Source organism: Lepisosteus platostomus, chromosome 4, assembly GCF_059453375.1.
Source record: "Lepisosteus platostomus isolate fLepPlt1 chromosome 4, fLepPlt1.hap1, whole genome shotgun sequence".
Classification (NCBI taxonomy): Eukaryota; Metazoa; Chordata; class Actinopteri; order Semionotiformes; family Lepisosteidae; genus Lepisosteus; species Lepisosteus platostomus.
In genome coordinates, this window is record NC_142614.1 from 48,196,816 (window position 1) to 48,215,626 (window position 18,811).

The 18,811-nt window shown below is 35.9% G+C and overlaps 2 protein-coding genes across 3 annotated transcripts; both read left to right on the forward strand.

Moving 5' to 3' along the window:
• The first annotated feature begins 1,116 nt into the window (after nt 1-1,116).
• On the forward strand, nt 1,117-6,860 carry LOC148673336 (protein FAM221B-like). 2 transcript variants are annotated; one of them, XM_088629721.1, is made up of 7 exons: nt 1,117-1,265; nt 1,460-1,605; nt 3,432-3,575; nt 4,096-4,206; nt 4,660-4,860; nt 5,629-5,748; nt 6,527-6,860. In XM_088629721.1, exons 2-7 carry the CDS (start codon nt 1,473-1,475, stop codon nt 6,634-6,636), a joined length of 819 nt encoding a protein of 272 aa, XP_088485847.1. In that variant the 5' UTR covers nt 1,117-1,265; nt 1,460-1,472; the 3' UTR covers nt 6,637-6,860. The 2 variants fall into 2 exon arrangements, with proteins under 2 accessions (XP_088485847.1, XP_088485848.1); XM_088629722.1 differs by having other exon boundaries at nt 6,483-6,657.
• A 3,108-nt stretch (nt 6,861-9,968) lies between these two features.
• tfpil (tissue factor pathway inhibitor-like) lies at nt 9,969-16,883 on the forward strand. The gene is made up of 6 exons (XM_088629723.1): nt 9,969-11,193; nt 11,575-11,763; nt 13,784-13,948; nt 15,052-15,114; nt 15,842-15,920; nt 16,317-16,883. Exons 1-6 carry the CDS (start codon nt 11,136-11,138, stop codon nt 16,366-16,368), a joined length of 606 nt encoding a protein of 201 aa, XP_088485849.1. The 5' UTR covers nt 9,969-11,135; the 3' UTR covers nt 16,369-16,883.
• Nucleotides 16,884-18,811: the final 1,928 nt, after the last annotated feature.

Consider the following 18,811-nt stretch of genomic DNA (forward strand, 5'->3'; position numbering starts at 1 on the left):
ATTAATATTTCCTATACTTCTAACCAAGCTTGCAATTTATATCTTTTCATATTGGTAACAAATGTCTGCATACAGTGAGGATATTTTTTTTATCCTGTTCTGACACCTTGTGGGCATGTTTTTAAAGACACATTGAGGTTTTATTTGCACTTGATTCATTGTTTGTAAGATTGACAAAACTGCCGGTATCTGGTAAAGGGACACTAAACCCTTATGTCACCTTTATGTTATCTTTATAAATTCTTGGGAAATTCCTTGACATCATTACTATCAATTTAAATCAAGTCTAAATTAAACAAACAATATTTCATGCATTTTAAATAAACCCTTCGAATCTTATTGTATTATTTGTTGAAATATTAAAAGTGCTGGTTTCTTTTGATTATACGCATGTTTATTTATAGTAGTATCAGTATTTTGCATGGTTACTTTTTATAGTTCAGTGACTATACTGAAAGCAAGTCCTGTTGGATAAATTGGTCAGCTAAAATAGTTCATAATATTTCAATGTGGCTAACAAAACACTGCCTTGGCTCCTTACACTATATGAAGTATCGCCATAATTTCATATAGTGTAAAATGAAAAAAATATCAGTTACATATAAATTGTAAGGTGTGCAACCATATTCTATAGTTTTAGCAGAGAGAGAAGAGCCCTTGTAAACAAAGCATACTATTAATTCAGATTAAGGTTGCTGCTGATTAAAGGTATTTAATACCTGGCAAATTAAATTCAATATGTCCGTTGTATCCATGCGCTGACAGGTCTACTGTATACAACTGTGATGTAATAATGCCTAATCTGGGGACTAGGTTTTGTATATATATATACAATTTAGCCTATTTATATTCAGAAGTGACATACTGTATATAGTTCTCTAGAAGAAAAAAAGGCAGTTCTTGTGCAAGTGGGGATTTGCCTGAAATAGGGAATTATTCCATAGGCAGGAAATAAACCAAACAAGGTTAGTGCCACCCTTTTTAGTGTAATTAATGATACTGCTAATCTAATATTGCAAACATTTGTCAACAGGTGCTGAAACATGAAGCTACAGGAGTCTAAACCTCCACTAGTTTAGCACAGGTTGCTATTCAGGGTTAGAGTGTTTATGTGTGACTAACAGAACCCCTCCCATCTCATTATAATGGCTGTTGCTAGTAAGAATTGTTGTAAACAGACAGAACTATTCAGTACAGAAAACCAGCTAAGGAAAAACATTCATGATCAAAGCAATATCCCTAATCAGCTGATTATAACAAGGGAGGTAAGATTAAACTTTCTGGATTTAAAATATTTGGACTGACGGAAATAGCACACTGCTATCAGCCTGTATTTGCGCATAGTAATGTCTTTTACAGCTCACATTACTTGGGCATGAACAAGCACTTTCCTTTTATTCTGAGAGTATTCTAAAGTTTTTAAGAACATTTTTGGTGTTTTTCTGTTTGGGGAAAAAAGGAAAAGTAGCTTAATGGCTGCTGAAAGAAACAGGGAAGTAAAGGCCAGTGCAAGTGTGACAGGAGGAAAGAAAAGAGAACAGTTACACTATTCCCAAGGAAACCAAACCACCATGTGTCTGAAGAAAGCCTCCATTGTTACTAAAGGTAAGTACAATGCATCATTATTTGAAGGCTTCAAATCAAAATCAACATGTGGCTATAAATCTCATATCTCTGAAACCATCACAAAAAAGCTGTTAGTACAGATTAAGCTGGAACTGAGGCATTATTGTACTACTGGCTTGATACCAAGTGCAGTATTAGGTGTGGATTACCTTCAGTATGTATATTGCTCATGTATGCATTTACAGTCATCATCACTATTACCATAACTGGTTTTTGTTGCTGTTTTTATGTTATTAATTTGGTGTTCTATTGTTATTCACCCACTTTTACCCAGTGGGAGTCAAGAACATAAAACATTATACAAGTAATACAAGTCACAGAAGTTTAATAAGCTATGTGCAGTCAAAGTGCATTAGTTAAAATTACATAATGCAGGGGTTTATATGGTATAAGATCCAATTCTAATGCACCTTAAATGAAGCATGGAAGGCGTTATGGTACAGAGAATCTACACAATCCAGGTCAGGCCACTGTTAGTACAATCAAAGGCAGTTGCAGATAATAGTTTTCAGTCAATTAATCTACTCATTTCATCTTGGGCAAAGGAACTAAGAGCTAATCACTTACCAGCAAATGTACCCCATCCTTGCCCTGAGGGACATTTCATTCAAAACTCTGCTTTCTGTTGGTTTACATCATACTTGCAGTGTTCAGTGCAAGTACACAGATCTTTCTTGTTTAATGTTTGCATTCAGATCTGTTGGAAGTAGCAATTAATATTTGTTACATATATGCTTGTAACCGATTTCACATATTTAAAGCAAACACCCCCTCCACCCCCACAAAGAAAGAAGCAAATAGATAATATTAAGGAAAAATTGAAAAGTCATGATTACTAAGGTATTCAAGACATTTGGGTGTGGCAAATCTAAATTAAACTACTTTAGGTGCACAAAATTACCTTATTGAGCCACAATATTAATTATAGTGGTACTTGTGATTTCATAACAAAAACACCCTTTTCTGTGAGATTTCTTGGTCAGGTAGTGAATTTCAAGCAAAGACTCAACCATGAAAACTAAGGAGCTATGAAAGCAACTCAGGGTTAAAGCTGTTAAAGCATGAAGTAGGAGAACAGCACAAAAAATGTAAACCATCTGAATATCTCAGTGACCATAATCTACTTAATCATCAAAAATGGAAGGTACTTTGTAACACAGAGACACTGCCTAGATCTAGTTCCCCAGCACTCTCTGGTGACTTGATCAAAATTCCTGATAAAATCAAAAACTCATGTCAACATAACTCCTGTTTTGAGTGCTTGTAAAATTTTGAAACCATAAAGTACCTTACAAAGGTTTCAAAGTGGGGGAGACTTTTTCAGTCGCCTACAAAAAACATTATGAGTAACAGGTTCCAGACTCCCACAATCCTTTGTATAGTAAAGTGCCTCCTGTCCTCAGATTAATATGTACGTTGTCTTACTCTCAAATGTAAATTGTATTCTACACATGCTGAACCTGAAGTATCTCCAAAACAAAAGTGTTTGTTAAAGTAGAGAACTTTAAAGACAGTATTTGCTTTACTTTAATACAGCACAGTAGTAAAGTACAATATTCACTTTAATACTTAGAGATTATTCGTAAAGAAGTCATAAGCAAAAACAAAAATGTACCGATGATTTTGGTGGTGTTGAAACTTAAGAGCACTTGTCATTCTTTATCCAATATTTCAGATTTCAGAATTATCCTCCGATTTCAGATCAATATAATTTTTTTATAATGTGGCCATTTACAGAAAGGGAACTAAATTCAGATTCTTCTTTTCATCTGCTGTGAGCAAAAATCTGTGCTGTTTATTTATAGGGTATACAGTGAAACCTATAGTACCTGCAAGAAGCAATGATATTGTGTCTGTTGCCAAGGCAATGCACAGAGAGCAGTTTGGAGAGAGTGTGAAAAAACTGTTTGACCCAGAAACGGATGCAGCTATGAAAGCAATTCAGACAGGTATGCTACACTGCATAATTGTCTTACTTTGTATGTATCATCACTTATTGTACCATATCTGTGAATGAAGCAAATACAAAGACACATTGCAGAATGGAGGCTTGTTTCATTCACAGCATAGAAATGCAGGGGGAGAAAAACTGAAAGTAGATAAAGATCAGCATTTTATAGCTGACCAAGCGAGTTATGGTAAGTAATAATCCATTATACAAATAGTGAAAGCCATCTTCATAGATGTTTTGGTGAGAAGAAAAAGATTCCGGAAATATATCCTAAACCAAACAACCTACATAAAACTAAGAGTGCAGAAGGATAAATGCTTAGATCAAGCATCAAGCCTTCACTCTTGCTCACCTAAAATTCATCCTTATAATTTTCAATGTCCTTTGTATTAATAGTATAGTAGAAATGGCTGTACCTGTTTTATTCATTCAGTGTTTTGTCAAATGCACAATATTTACAATATTGAATTTGTAATACTACAAAAACATTTTCTATTACCTTTTATGGGATGTAACAGGCATTTATATTGGATGGAGATGTCCAGACTATTTGTGGGACTGTTTCCGTGTTGGAGATGAGTCCAAGTGTTTCTGTGGACATCGTCTGAATGAACACAAGAGCTACACAGGTATGCTACTGTATCTCACAGCTCGGCAGTTTATCTTTAAACACGCCTCCAAGTCTCACCCTCTGAATGTGTTGTTATTCTTTCACCATAGATAACAAAAAAAATGATTTTTGTTCAGTTTTTCAATGCAGAGCCCTCAAACAAATGGCAGTAAACTGTACTCATGTCCTTATCTAAGTCCTTTTATAACTGAGATTGTAGGAGTCTGGAATAAGCTTACCAGACAATTTGTTGAAGATACAGCCTTTTCTTCCTTCAAGAATGAAACCTTTCTTATGTTGTTATCTAATGTAATTTAATGCAATCTAAAAGCTTCATTTAAGAATAATCTATAATAGTTTATGTTAGGATCATTCTAAATTCTAGTTTTGCTAATGGTCCAAAGGTTCTGTTCTCACTCTTGTATTTGTCTTCTTTCCGAAAATGCCTTAAGACTTCTCTTGCTTCTCTCAGGAGGTGATGTGCAGGTGTCATGCACTGTACATTCCTGCGGCTGTGCAGCCTTCGCCTTCATACCATCACGGCCAGAGGAAGTGGGTGAATTCTGGCTAAGGAAGCGGCCAGGCTTTGATACCTCTGCTTGGAGGGCAGGGTGTCAATGCAAACATTCTCACGAGCAGCATGACCCAACCACCCATAGGTGTAAGAAGAAAGGTACAAAACTCTGTAGAAGCTTCAAAAATATAAAAGCTACTGTATGTTAAAGGCACGTTTTATCGTTAAGTGAGGGTGACAAATTGTTACTTACATTAGCAAGCTTATACCTTGAGGTAAAGGCTTTTTAATGCAATTGCTTTCAGTGTTTCATGTTCAGGTGTTCTGATATTGTGTGGTTGCCTTCCTGTTCCTGCCATGAGACTTAAACAACATAACTGAAAAAGGCCACATAAAAGCATGAAAGTGTCTAACCACAGCTGCATAGAAGAGTCACTGCAGAGAATCACCTCTCATCCTTCAGTTTAAGATGCACATCCTTCAGTGTAAGCTGCAATACAGTATAGGGGAGCATAGTTGTTAGCATTGCTGCAACATAGCACTGGGGTCCTGGGTTCAATTGTGCTCTCTGTGTGGAGTTTGCATGTTCTTCCCAAGTTTGTGTGGATTTTCTCGGGGTGCTCTGGTTTCCTCCCACAATCCAAAGACATATTGGTAGGTTAATAGGCTTCTGGGAAAATTGGCCCAAATGTGAGTGTGTGCGAATCTGTGTCTGTGATGGACTGGTATCATTTCCAGGTCGTAACCTGCCTTGTGCCTATTGCATAGTTGGGGTAGGCGCTACCCCCTAATCTAAACTGGGTGAAGTGGTTAGCAAATGGATGGATGGCATACTGTCTTGAGGAACACAGGACCTATTCAACAAATACTCATCTCACACATCATGTTTGCATTTCTAAAATACACATTTCATTTGACGTTTTACAGGATGCCGTTGTATGTTCTTTGAATCCAGCTTTCTGTGTGCCTCCTGTGACAAGCACTGGGAACAACATGAAACTATCTTTGATACCGAAGACTCCAGAAAAAAGTCTGGCCTTCCTTATGGTAAGAGTGGAATATAACAGTGGATCAATGCAGACCAATTCAAATCTCAATGGACATACAGTCAACATTTTACTTTGATATTAGTGTGCTGACCTGCACACTAATGATCATAAGATACAAGTATTGCCAAAGAAAGCTGTGCTGACCTGCACACTAATGATCATAAGATACAAGTATTGCCAAAGAAAGCTGTCTTACCAGGCAACAGAAGCACTGCACTTATAAATCTGCATATTTGCATATAGTACATGCTACTGCTTGTTATCCCTTGTTTTTTCACTTGATGGCTACATCAAACAATGCTTTTGCTTCTGTTATCCAAAAGGTAAAGGCCAGTATGTAACACATTATATGTTGTAAAACCTAGATTTATGTGTATTGTGTTCAAGAGCAGAAGTAGACAAAAACAGATGAATTCCTAATTTAATAAGCATTTTCATTTGTCCTCAATATCATAATGCAATATTTTAACGTCATATTCAAGTTGGCCTTAGGAAAGAAATCTTTCCTAATTGTACTATATCTCAAAACCGCGGGCAGCCTAAAGATTTTTCATAGCATAGACAAAAAAGGGGCACAACCAGGAATAACCCACACAATTATGCAATAGTTCAACTACATTATTATTCCATTTGTACTTCCACAAAAGTACAATGAGTCACAATGAGACAAGTTTCATGCTCTCAGTTAAATTACCAGCAGATGGAGCTATAATATGCTTTTCTTTGTTTCAGTTTCATTAACCTGATTATGCCAAGTGTTAATTTTAAATGTACAGGTGAAGCCTATTTACCATTTGCTGAGATGCCTGGCCTGAGAAATGCAGTCTTAACTGGAAAAGAGAAAGGTGATCCAGCTTTCAAGTCCATTACTGGAATTCTGAAATAATTACAATCAACATTAAGCAAACATCTTCCATTAAATCTTCCATGCACTTCCATTTTATATCATGTACTTGTTTTTTTTCCTTCTTAAATCTTTATTTATCCTTCATGACATTTTTTACATTATAATTTTATGTGAAACTGGTGTTAGTCTGGTACTAGGCAATCATTTTTGTTTCATGAAAACAGTATGTACTATATAAAGAACATTGTGAATAAACACCAAAAGGCTTGTTGAGACTTTTACACAAAAAGAAAACACCACAAAATATTAAAAATGTATTTTAGAAAATTATTTTATGAAACTTAAGTTAATAAAATAAGTAATTACATTGATATTTATTTATTAAAGTGTAAATACAAATCCTTTTGTTGTTATATAGTTATCAGAGTACTCAGTACTCCGGAAACAGCACTGGTGACTTTAAATAGTACTTTCTACTATCCCAAGGCCTACATGAGGAACAAGCTTAATATCTTTTGAAACTCCTATTTCATAAATTAATCAGTAGCCTTGATTATAGGTACTGATCCCACAGACACTGTAGTTGATCTTTGGACTTGGGAGCGTACTTTTAATTTAAACGAGAGTTGTTCATTGGACCAGACTGGTTTATTACTCTTCATACTGTATGAGCTGTAGCTCATAAACTATATATTGTTCTCATCAAAACTCTTAACGGCTCTGCCATGAAAATATTATTAACGGCACTTGAGAAAAGAGTGCAGTATTTCAGAAATAAGTTCTAATCTTTCATCTCAAACCAGATTTGGCATTACTGCTGTATTCATCAAGAAATTAAATGTTATTGACTAAGTTTTGTGTACAATTTTAGCACTGTACCATTGGTTTTAATAACTCATTTGCTGTGTAACCTACTGGCTCTAATTTACTGTATGAATTACACAGTGAATACACTCTAGTAAAATGACGTTACACAGCAAAGTAATGTGATATAAGTAAAACATAAACAAAACATAAAATAAATGAATAAGAAATGTAATATCTGTGAATTATAAATTAACCTTAGTTCTTAATATATAATATCTGTTATTGTGTGGTGTTTGTGCTCCTTAAGGAAATGTAGGATCTTGAAATGTGAAACTCCCTGGCTTTATTCTACTTCCTGTGACGTTTTCTGATCGTAATAGAAACTGCATAGATAAAGCATGTAATAAAGTTATCAATTACATAGTATTTATATGAAGTATCAGTTTAGCAATCAGTAGCACAGAAGATTTTATGGGGTTTCCTCACATGTAATGATATAATCCCAAAACCTGAGTTTTCACATTTATCCTTCATCCTCCTCTAAGTGAAACAAAATGAAAACAAAAATACAATAGGCAGAGTTGAATGTCAACAAAAATACAAATAAATTGAAAATATGGTTAATAAGAAATACAACAGATAATGAGGACAAGATTGACAATAATGATTTCTAGAGTTATGTGGATAATCTATTAGGGAAAGGAGAGCGAGTTGGAGTAACTTTTCATAAAGTACTTTAAAAGTGAGAAAAAAACACAGTAAAGTGAGGCCAGATACTAATGCACCTCAGATTGGGTTTCTAGGACACAATAGCTTGACAGCATTAACCCATTACAGGGCGGTGGCTAAGACTCTGCACCTGTGGCTGGAAGGTTGCTGGGTCGTATTCCATGGCAGGCAGAGGAATCCTACTCTGTTGAGCCCCTGAGCAAGGCTCTTAACCCCAACTGCTCCAGGGGTGTTCTATAAATGGCTGACCCTGCGCTCTGACCCCAAATTTCTCTTCTTGTCTGTCTCTTGGAAAGCAAGTTGGGGTATGTGAAAAGACAAATTCCTAATACAAGAAATTGTTTATGGCCAAAAAAGTAATCTTATCTTATTATGCACATGGATTAAAGAATCTTCTTAGAAGTCACCTTCACAGATGATACCAAAACAGGAGCATTAGAGAATACTTTAGAAGCTGAAAAGATAATTCAACATTGGGGAAATAGACAAGTTAAATGTTTGCATCCAAATAGCACCAACATAAACAATAGATTTACTGTACAATGGGAAATGTTGGGCTTGGATAATGTAGTTTCGAAAGGCAATAGGTGTTTGACACATCGTTTTCATGTTCAAATCTAGACATTATGGAAAAGCAATTGAAAAAGCTATTGAAAAATTCAATTATACAAAATCCTTAAAAGCACCGGTTTTAGTGAATTTAATTATTAACTATACTGTACTTAATTATATTATTTATGATTAACAATTATACATAACAGGGGATACAAGTGAAAATTAAAGAAATGTGCATTGAAAAGTGAGAACAGGAATTAAACAAATTGTTGTGGGAAAATTGAACAGATTATCCAGGCATGCTGTTGAAGCTGATATCTGGTTTATGTTGATAAATGGCTGGATGATTAATTAGCTGCAGTACCATCAGCCAAGACATGATGGGCTGAAAGGCCTATTCTTATTTGTAACCTGTCTTATGTTTGAATGTTTTTGGTTCTATGGATGCTGGGTGGATGGATGTTAGGAAGTATTCAAAGGATATGGCCAAACAACCTTAGACTACATTTCTGTATTTATATCTAGATGATCTGAGAGTTCGTCTTTTTGCAGAGACACAAGCATTGTATTGGTCCTGTGGGTATAATGCTGGGATTTTGATATGTCACAGTCTGCAGTTTCCATAAGCATTTTGAGTTCTATTGATTCTTGAAATGAGCTTCTTACTGCTGTCACAGTTTGTGTTTGTTCTCCAGATGACATGCCTTTTGATATTAATAGATATGTGAGACGCATGTAGGGGGATGGCTTTTGTTTTCTTCTGCCTCACTATATTTACTTTCATATCACCATATCACCCTGCAACTCACAACTGGTAACCCACTGAATCTAAGCAGGTGTGAGCCTGGTCAGTACCTGGATGAGAGACCTCCTGGGAAAAACTAAGGTTGCTGCTGGAAGAGGTGTTAGTGGGGCCAGCATGGGGCACTCACCCTGTGGCCCATGTGGGTCCTAATGCCCCAGTGTAGTGATGAGGACACTATACTGTAAATAGGCGCCGTCCTTCAGATGAGACGTAAAACCGAGGTCCTGACTCTCTGTGGTCATTAAAAATCCCAGGGCGTTTCTCGAAAAGAGTAGGGGTGTCCTGGCCAAATTTCCCATTGGCCCTTATAAATCATGGCCTCCTAATAATCCCCATCTATGAATTGTCTTCATTACTCTGCTCTCCTCCCCACTGATAGCTGATGTGTGGTAAGTGTTATGGCGCACTATGGCTGCTGTCACATCATCCAGGTGGATGCTGCACATTGGTGGTGGTACTTTCTGCTGCACATCAATGCAAGGTTATCAGCAAAGTCCAGGTTATCTAGCCTGAAGAACAGAATCTGCGGGATTCTTCTTGATTTGTCTACAGTGGTTCCCCTCATGTTACAATTGGTGATAATGAAAGAGAATCCGAAAAAATGCCGCCTTGACAGACAGCAATGAACATTGAATACCAATCTGCTAGTGATTTACTGAGGAAGATGATTAATTTTGAAACACGTAACTTGCTGCAAAGCAATTCGATCATTTTCTCAGAGATACTGATGTATGCAATCTATACTAGTTCTGTTGGTATATGAATGATCTCCCTTTCTTCTCACTAAAACGTATACATAAATAATTGGGAGATTTGCGGAGACCTTACAATAAAATTTCAGCATTCAACAAATACTGAAATGCTATTACAGGACACAAAGACATACTGTAATGTGAAATACAAATATTAAACTGTCAAAGCTTGCAACACTGAAGTTAGTGCTCTAACCCTAACCTGTAGAATACAGTAAGTGGATCAGAGATCCAGCCTATCAAATGTGAGGACACAGTTCTCTTTCAAAATACTGTTAAGGCTCTTGTGAAAAATATATACTGTGCATAAAAATATATACTGTGTCCCAAACAGCTGTCAGGAACATTAACCAAAACAATTTAAGATCTATTAGTATAATAACAAAAGTAAGGTGTTAGACAATGTCCCCAAGTTCAGGATTTCTTTCTTAAAGTTTCCAAAATATGCATCAGTAATTACACACAAATTCAAAACATATTTAATGAAACATTACAAAATTCTGTGCTACAGTTGACCACTTGTTAAATAAAATTTAGTCATTGGAAAGGTGATGGAACTCCTCTGGGTAAGAAAACAGGGATTCAATACAGCGAACAGTTGAGTGAAAAACGTATAATATTAACAACTCCATTAGTTAACTTGCTCTAATGTGTTGCTATGATACTATCAGGGCAGTTGTTCATTTTCATATTTTATTGATGTGAATGACTGAGAATGGGATCAAAGGGTTTCACTGACTGAAACTCACCTGTCATAAAATCTTGACTCATAGTTACAGGTTCAAAGGGTGACTCTCATGTAAAAGCAAATGACATCTGCTCAGTTATAGCATATACACAATTTGTCAGAGAGAGCTTGAAGATCCAGAGCATTTGCATCAAAAACAAAAATGAAGACACTTTACTTTGTGCTTTATTTCATCGTGATTGTTCAAGCTTCATCTGAAAGTGAGTAAAATTCTTTTCGTTCTCAATTTCATCTAAAAATTCAGATTTGATCATGCAAATTTCTAGCAAGTAATATCATTTTCTGTTCACAAGGATTAAACATTAAATTTAATACATTAAATAACTGTGTGATTCTATTGAATATAAATACATATGGTTTTATTCACAAGTACAAGGTATTCATAGGAAGAACATGCAAGTTCCTGTAAATTAGAAATAATTTGATTTACCTTTGTAAAATGTATTCATGTCACAAATTAAAAAAAGTTCCCAGCATGATCTAACCAAGATCTGGACAAACTATTGAAGTTATTCCTAGAGTACCATTTCTCATAGTCAAAAGCACATGATATATATTTTTTTCTTTTTCTCATTTGTCAGATTGCACTCAACCAAAAGAGGAAGGTATCGGAGATAAACAAGATTTAACATTTTACTATGATACAACAGCTGGCAAATGTTTACCATTCTATTACAAGGGATCAGGGGGCAATGATAATCGTTTTAACTCAGACAGAGAATGCATGAAAGCCTGCTCATTGGAAAAAGAAGATCTGTACCCAAGTGGAAGTAAGTACAGCCTACCAAGAGCCTGTGATTTTAAGTACAGTATATTTATCCTGACTTGAGACTAATACCTGGACAAAATCTAACAGTGTGCAAGTGTATGATTCCATTCTCTTTTACATGTGACATCTTCCTTCTGTCCAAAACAAGAAAATGTTCCTCCATTAAGTGAAAGGCAAGTAATTTCCAATGCATAGGTAGGATTCTCACGTGCTGAGGAAAATGCAATTATAAAATGATCCCTCTGCCAAGGTCTTTGGAAGAAGAAATATTTCATTCAGAATTGATATTGAAACTGAGAGAACGAGGAAAAGACATTCACCACTTCAGTTGGTTTGGAGGTTTTTTATCATAAGGATAATTAAAGAGAAAGTCAGTTCATAAATTAAAATATAATACATTTATTTTTGGTATGGGTGGTATTGTGGCAGAGTGGCTTGCATTGCTCAATTCTGGACCTGGGGTGCTATCTGCATGGAGTTTATATGTTCTACCTGTGTTCATGTGGATTTCTACCTGGTGTTCCAAGTTCCTCCCACAATCCAAAGACATACTGTGAGGTTAATTGGATTCTGGGAAAATTGGTGTGAGTGTGTTCATGTCTTATATTTGTTTGTGTGTCTGTGCACCCTGCAATGGACTGGCATCCTGTCCAGGGTGTAACACAACTTACGCCCAATGCTTGCTGAGCTAGACTTGGGCTTCACCGCGACTCTCTATTTGAATGAAGTGGCTAGAAAATGGATGGATATGTGGATTTTTGTTATGATTGTCTTTTACTTTATTGTTATGTGTTCACCCAATATGGAATCAGCAGCTGTGTCTGTACACAGTACAAACGCCCAGTGTGACTATATGGATGAAGCAGTACAGGCTCCTCTGGTCTGTCTGCCCATTGGTCATCTCTACAGTGCAGGAGGGTCCTGAATGAGGGTGAGGCACGTGCCTTGCTGATGTCACTACTACGCACCAGATTCCTAGGACATCACTGATTTACCAAGTGCAGGGAAAGACGAAGCATCATGCCCATCCCTAATCTAAGGCAACATTCATCCAGTTATTGTACAGTATGTGCTACAGCTTGAGGAAGTGTCACACCCAGGGTCACACTATGGATGAACATTCTGACACCAGCTCACAGAAGGTTTTCTTACTCATTGAGAACATACTGTACCTGAAAGTTCATTGAAACTCATTGAGAATGTCCCTGAACGTTTTCTGATTGATCAATGCCCACGCTTAGTAGCAGGAGAAATATTGAAGGAAGAATGTGTTGAATTATTGCTGTGTCATATTTTTTTTAATGTGCATTCTACATTTTACAATGTACAATCTATATTCTACAAATCCTTTTAAGCTTTTCACGTCAAAAACACTTTTTTTTAAATTATTTTCCAATTGTTCTTCTGAAGGCAGGTCTTAAAGTGCGATTTTGATTTTCAATAGTACCGACGGTGTTGAGCAGCTGCCTTACTAAACAATGGAAATGTAATCTTGTGATGGTGCTTGTCACAATTCTAGCTACACTTTTATCTTAAAAACACACACATGAGTCAAAATAATCAGTGCCTATATTAAGATCTTATTTTTCATGTCCTGGTAAAGTTAGATTTGTGTTGCTTTTCTGATTTACCCAATTTTTTATTTATCCATTGATTAAAAGTTTGTTTTTATATTTTTAAATATTTATAAAACATATATTTAAAACAATCATGACACTTTGTAACAGATTACATTATTTCATTCTTTTTTTGCAGAAATTATTAACTTTAAAATTCAGTGTAACCTATTTTTCCTAACTAATCTCCAACCTAATTTGTTAATCAGAAATGTAAAAACAGCTCTAGTTTTAATGTGACGTTTTATTTTTCTCTTTGAATTCAACATAATACTAGAATATTTCTCCTGTCTTTCCTACCTTTTCTAATCTGGGTATTTCTCAACATCATGCCCTCCTCATGTTTGCACCAGTTATAAGACTTGGAGATAAAAACTTTTTTTTTCCTTTTTCTTTTCCACCCAGGGGCAGTTTGTGAAAAGCCGATGGATCCTGGAATGTGTTTTGGCAGGACCCCCATGTTTTACTATGACTCAAAAGAAAAGATCTGCAAGTCCTTCTTCTATGGAGGCTGTCAGGGAAATGGGAACCGATTTCAGAGTAAAAAGGAGTGTAAAGAAACATGCCAAGGTCAGCATTAATTAATTACATTAGTTTCTTGATACATTACTTGATCTTATGTATCATTACTTTCATATTTCTGAGCAGTACTAGTATATAGAAGATCACAGTGTTTGTATAGAATATTTTGTAAAGTTTATCTTGTAGTGTAATTATTTTTTTAACAAAGAATACAAAATACAACCATGGTAAACCTGCAGTCTAAACTTTTAAGATTTAACATTTAAGATTTAAAATTTAACAGATAAGGAAAGTTTCTAAAACACACATGAAAACATTTCAAAATATACTGTAGGTTCAAAATGACGTGCTTTTTTTACCATCTTTCAAGTGAAATTTGAGGTCCCTTCTTGCCTGGGAATGTAAGGTCTTTAAAACACAGTCTAATTTAACACTCACTTACACACTTCATCTTATTTCAGGGATGTTAAATAAAATGGCTGTTGTGTCAACATGCTGGTTTACTTTTCAGTAATCACTGTTGATGAAAGGAGTGGCTATTGCTCTGAGCAGAAAACCAAAGTTAATAAATAGCAGAAACTCCCATTGTGCAAAACCAAAACTCAAAGGTGAACATTTGAGCACAGGAGTTATAATTAAAAGACCGTCTGCTTATTTGTGATGGGACAGTGTGCCATATTTGCATCTTTAATACATCTGCATGTTTTATATTGGGTGAAATTTAAATTTAAAAAGCAAAACAACAACTAAATTAGTGTATCAATTCTGTAGCAAAGGCTAGGAAAAAGAATTGTGCACTGTGTTGTGTTACAGTGTTTGCCCTTGCCTTGCTATAGTATGTGTGATGTATTCACCTCCCATCCATAAGCGACATTTTACAGACAAGATGAATATTTAAGGAAAAACACATGATATTTGTAAATTGAATACAGTAAAATAAAACTATTACTCCTGTAAAAAACTTAACACATAAAATACATTTGTGTCATAGGTCTGTTTTTAATCAGGGAAAAAGTCCTAAATCTTTTTTTGCTCTCATTCTGGGTTCTGGTTTTAAGCATTTGTGATCTACAATAATCACTATATTGAGTTTCCACTAGGTGGCTGCTCTGTTCTTGATTCCACATGTTCACTTCCTTGTTTTTTAACAGCAATATCAGGAAGATCTGGTGTGAGCGGGACAGAAGAACCTGAATCAACCTCTGTAAATCTAGGTAAATTCTACACATAAGGAAATATAATATTTTCTGCTTGAAATTAAATGGCTCCATTTTGTTTGCAATTTCATTCCAAAACTTGTAACTGTATTATTAGTCTGTATGGGGTTTTCAAGCGTGGTCTGCAGATCCCTTTGGTTCCTTAGACACTGTTCATGGAGTCCCCAATAAAGAAAGTGAACTTCTGCACTTGAAGATTGGATTTGGGCCTCAATATTCTCAAATTGTGGGTCTGGATCTAATAAGTTGTTCAGCAGGTGTGGAGACCCTCTGCCTCAGTGTCCTGGTTTTTCAGGACCAGTTTATTGATTTTTGTAGCATTATATCTCTTTCTCCAAGCGACTTCTGAGAGAGGACATCTCCAGTAATGCTGAAAGCAACCAGAGGATCTTCCTTACTCAAGCAGGACCTGGTGATAACCTACCTGCTAGCCTTTTAGAATAACGTTGTGTTACTTTAAAAAAAAGTTTGCATCAAAATCTTATTGAGCTATGGATGTAAACATGTTCATTGTGCATAAGTACAGTACATTGTTATAGGAAATGACGAGTAATTATGAATTAGGACGAGTGAAACAAATTGAATCTGACTGCTGTCATCCCTCCAGACTTTAGTTGTAAACTACATTTGTACAAGAAGAGCACAGTAGTACGTTTAAAATCATAATGAGGTGGGAAAGTACTTCTAGAGATTAATTTGTTTTTTGTTGTTTTTACCCTTCCAGGACTTTCAGTAGGAATTGTAGGTGGAGTCATTTTTGCAGTGGCACTCATTTCTCTCATAGTTGTTACTGTTCTGCAAAGGTAAGATTCACATAATTTGTTATTTATTCAGACATAATAGATATGAAACATAGGTATACATAGGTATATTTTGTCCATTGACATCACCATGGAGGAATAAACAGCTCTTTCCCATTTAAACAAACTGAGACTTGCTGAGACCTGCTGTCCATGGCTGCGAACGTTGACTTTCTATATGCAAAATGTAGTAATCATAAGTCTTAAGCCAGTCTGTATATATCTTACTGACATTTGCAATTATGAAAGGGCATTCATTCAGTTCATTCATTATTAAATTGAATGAATTTATAAATAAAGTTTCAAATGATGGATGCATATGCTTTTTTGTCATACTGTAATCTTACGATGAATCTCAAAACGCAATAACATACTGTAACACGTCACAATGCTTTCTAGGAAGAAGAAAAGAACACGCAAATCTGTACCAACAGAAGTAGAGATGGCATAAAAAGAGCATGGAACAGAAGTCAAAAGGATTTTTATACTGTGTATTTGTGTGACAAGCTACAGTAAATGCTAATATTTTTAATTTTATCTATTTTTAATTTGAATACTAACCTGACCTCTAAAAGGCAGTTTTAGATTAAATTGTAGTTACTTGTAGTTAATTGTAGTGCCAAAAGTGTTGCTTGCATTGTTGATTGTTTAGACGTTAATAGCTTCTTCATTAATCATTATACAGTATGAACACTCACATCTATTGTTACACAAAACCACACTGGAGGGTTAAAGCAAGCACTACTCCAACAGAAACAGTTATAAATGTACAGTAATACAGTACTTTTTTTTGGTTCAGTTATAAGTTGAGTCAGATAATGCAAATACTTGTGTTACAGTATATCTCAACCCATTTAAATCTCTCAACATTTAATTGTCTTCCTGCTCGGTGAAATGGGTGAGTTTTCTTTTCCATAATTTATACTTGTTCTGCTTAGAAAGAAAATAAAGAAAACATTTTGTTCATTTGTTTCTTTTCTTGAAGATTTATGAGTCTTAAGATTGCTTTCAAATTTACAAGTGGGTCTCAAGAAGCAATATTTATTTGCAACACATCTTCAAGTATGAACTATGCAGTTCACGTCAGACGAATGTTTGCTTAGCTTTGAGGAGCAGATTCTATAATAATAATAATAGCTTACACTTATATAGCGCTTTTCTGGACACTCCACTCAAAGTGCTTTACAGGTAATGGGGACTCCCCTCCACCACCAATGTGCAGCATCCACCTGGATGATGCGACGGCAGCCATAGTGCGCCAGAACGCTCACACATCAGCTATCAGTGGGGAGGAGATCAGAGTAATGTAGCCAATTCACAGAGGGGGATTTATTAGGAGGCCATGATTGGTAAAGGCCAATGGGAAATTTGGCCAGGACGCCGGGGTTACACCCCTACTCTTTTCGAGAAACACCCTGGGATTTTTAATGACCACAGAGAGTCAGGACCTCGGTTTTACATCTCATCCGAAGGACGGCACCTGTTTACAGTATAGTGTCCCCGTCACTATACTGGGGCATTAGGACCCACATGGACCACAGGGTGAGCGCCCCCTGTTGGCCCCACTCACACCTCTTCTAGCAGCAAACTTAGTTTTTCCCAGGAGGTCTCTCATCCAGGTAATGACCAGGCTCACACCCGCTTAGCTTCAGTGGGTTACCAGTTGTGAGTTGCAGGGTGATATTCTTCCAGGTCTTTGCATATATCTTTCATTTAGGAACTGAGTATGTCTACAAAAGTAACATATCTGATTTGTTGTTAAATGAAGTAACACACATCAAAAGCAAAATAAAATAGCGCTTTTGAGAACAGGAACTACTCATTCTTCATCTGAGGTATTACAAATGAGCTCTGCTGTTTTGGTGGTAGCCTTCTTTGCTATCCCTGTTCCACCACTGACAACCAAGCACCAGGTGTATCCAGTGTATACAGTTTGCTACTAACTGGCTATAAATTACCATCTAAAAGTTAAAATATATTATTTTTAAACTAATCTTATTTAAGCTATCTCATTTTTTTTTTGCTCTCTGGGGAGGCAATGGGGAGGCATTTAGTGGCTTATTAACACTTGACTGATACTACAGCTTTGTTACCCTGTTCCCTCTTAGTCGTATTCCTAATACCCCATGATGCCTTAACTTTAACTCCAAATGTATTTAGTATTTCCTAACTATTTCTTCCTCATTTTTATCAAATTTTAAAAAACACCCTCTTGCTTTTTTTTTCCTCCAGTGATATTACTGTACATTCATATATGGAATGAAGACTCTCCTGAACCCAGTTTGCCTTTTTTCATCCTTGTGTACTTCTATTGTTGTACAGCCTTGCAGTGTTACAATTCTATTCCACACAGAGAAACAAGGACACCATTTTAAAATTGATCTTTGTATTACTTAAAGTAAAATCATAACCTTATGGCTAGATTCACCAGATATGGATTATTGGTATGAATAGTGATATTATTATCCTCCGGCTAAGGCTTTTACAATAAAGGAAAGTGTAATACTTACAGAAAGGAGACTTTTTTGGGAGAGAAAAAGAGAGGAAGGCAGAATTACCAAAAAAACATAACTTCAAAGATTAAACATAAAACACATGCGCTAAAAACAATAAAGCCACATAAAACAGTTGTGATATTGGTACCTGTTGCAACACTGTCTACCTATGTATGCCTCCTGCTAACTCCAATGGCATTGAACTCTTACTACAGAGGATCATGGTATGTCTTTGGTAACTACTGTACATGTGTTCTGGCAAAGGCATCTCTTTCTTTCATGCTGGCTTACCTCTACTGTAAGGCTCTTTGCAAATAAGCCCTTCATACAGTACAGTATGTCTTAAAGACTCAGCTACCCTCCTATCATTTTTAGTTTGTTTTTGCACTTGCACCATTC

Excerpts from the sequence above, each read along its gene's own strand:
- LOC148673336 (XM_088629721.1), top strand. The coding sequence starts at position 1,473 with ATGGCTGCTGAAAGAAACAGGGAAGTAAAGGCCAGTGCAAGTGTGACA. Across the intron at positions 3,576-4,095 it reads TATGAAAGCAATTCAGACAG|GCATTTATATTGGATGGAGA; the intron begins GTATGCTACACT and ends GGGATGTAACAG. Across the intron at positions 5,749-6,526 it reads AAAGTCTGGCCTTCCTTATG|GTGAAGCCTATTTACCATTT; the intron begins GTAAGAGTGGAA and ends TTAAATGTACAG.
- tfpil (XM_088629723.1), top strand. The coding sequence starts at position 11,136 with ATGAAGACACTTTACTTTGTGCTTTATTTCATCGTGATTGTTCAAGCT. Across the intron at positions 11,764-13,783 it reads AGATCTGTACCCAAGTGGAA|GGGCAGTTTGTGAAAAGCCG; the intron begins GTAAGTACAGCC and ends TTTTCCACCCAG. Across the intron at positions 13,949-15,051 it reads GTGTAAAGAAACATGCCAAG|CAATATCAGGAAGATCTGGT; the intron begins GTCAGCATTAAT and ends GTTTTTTAACAG.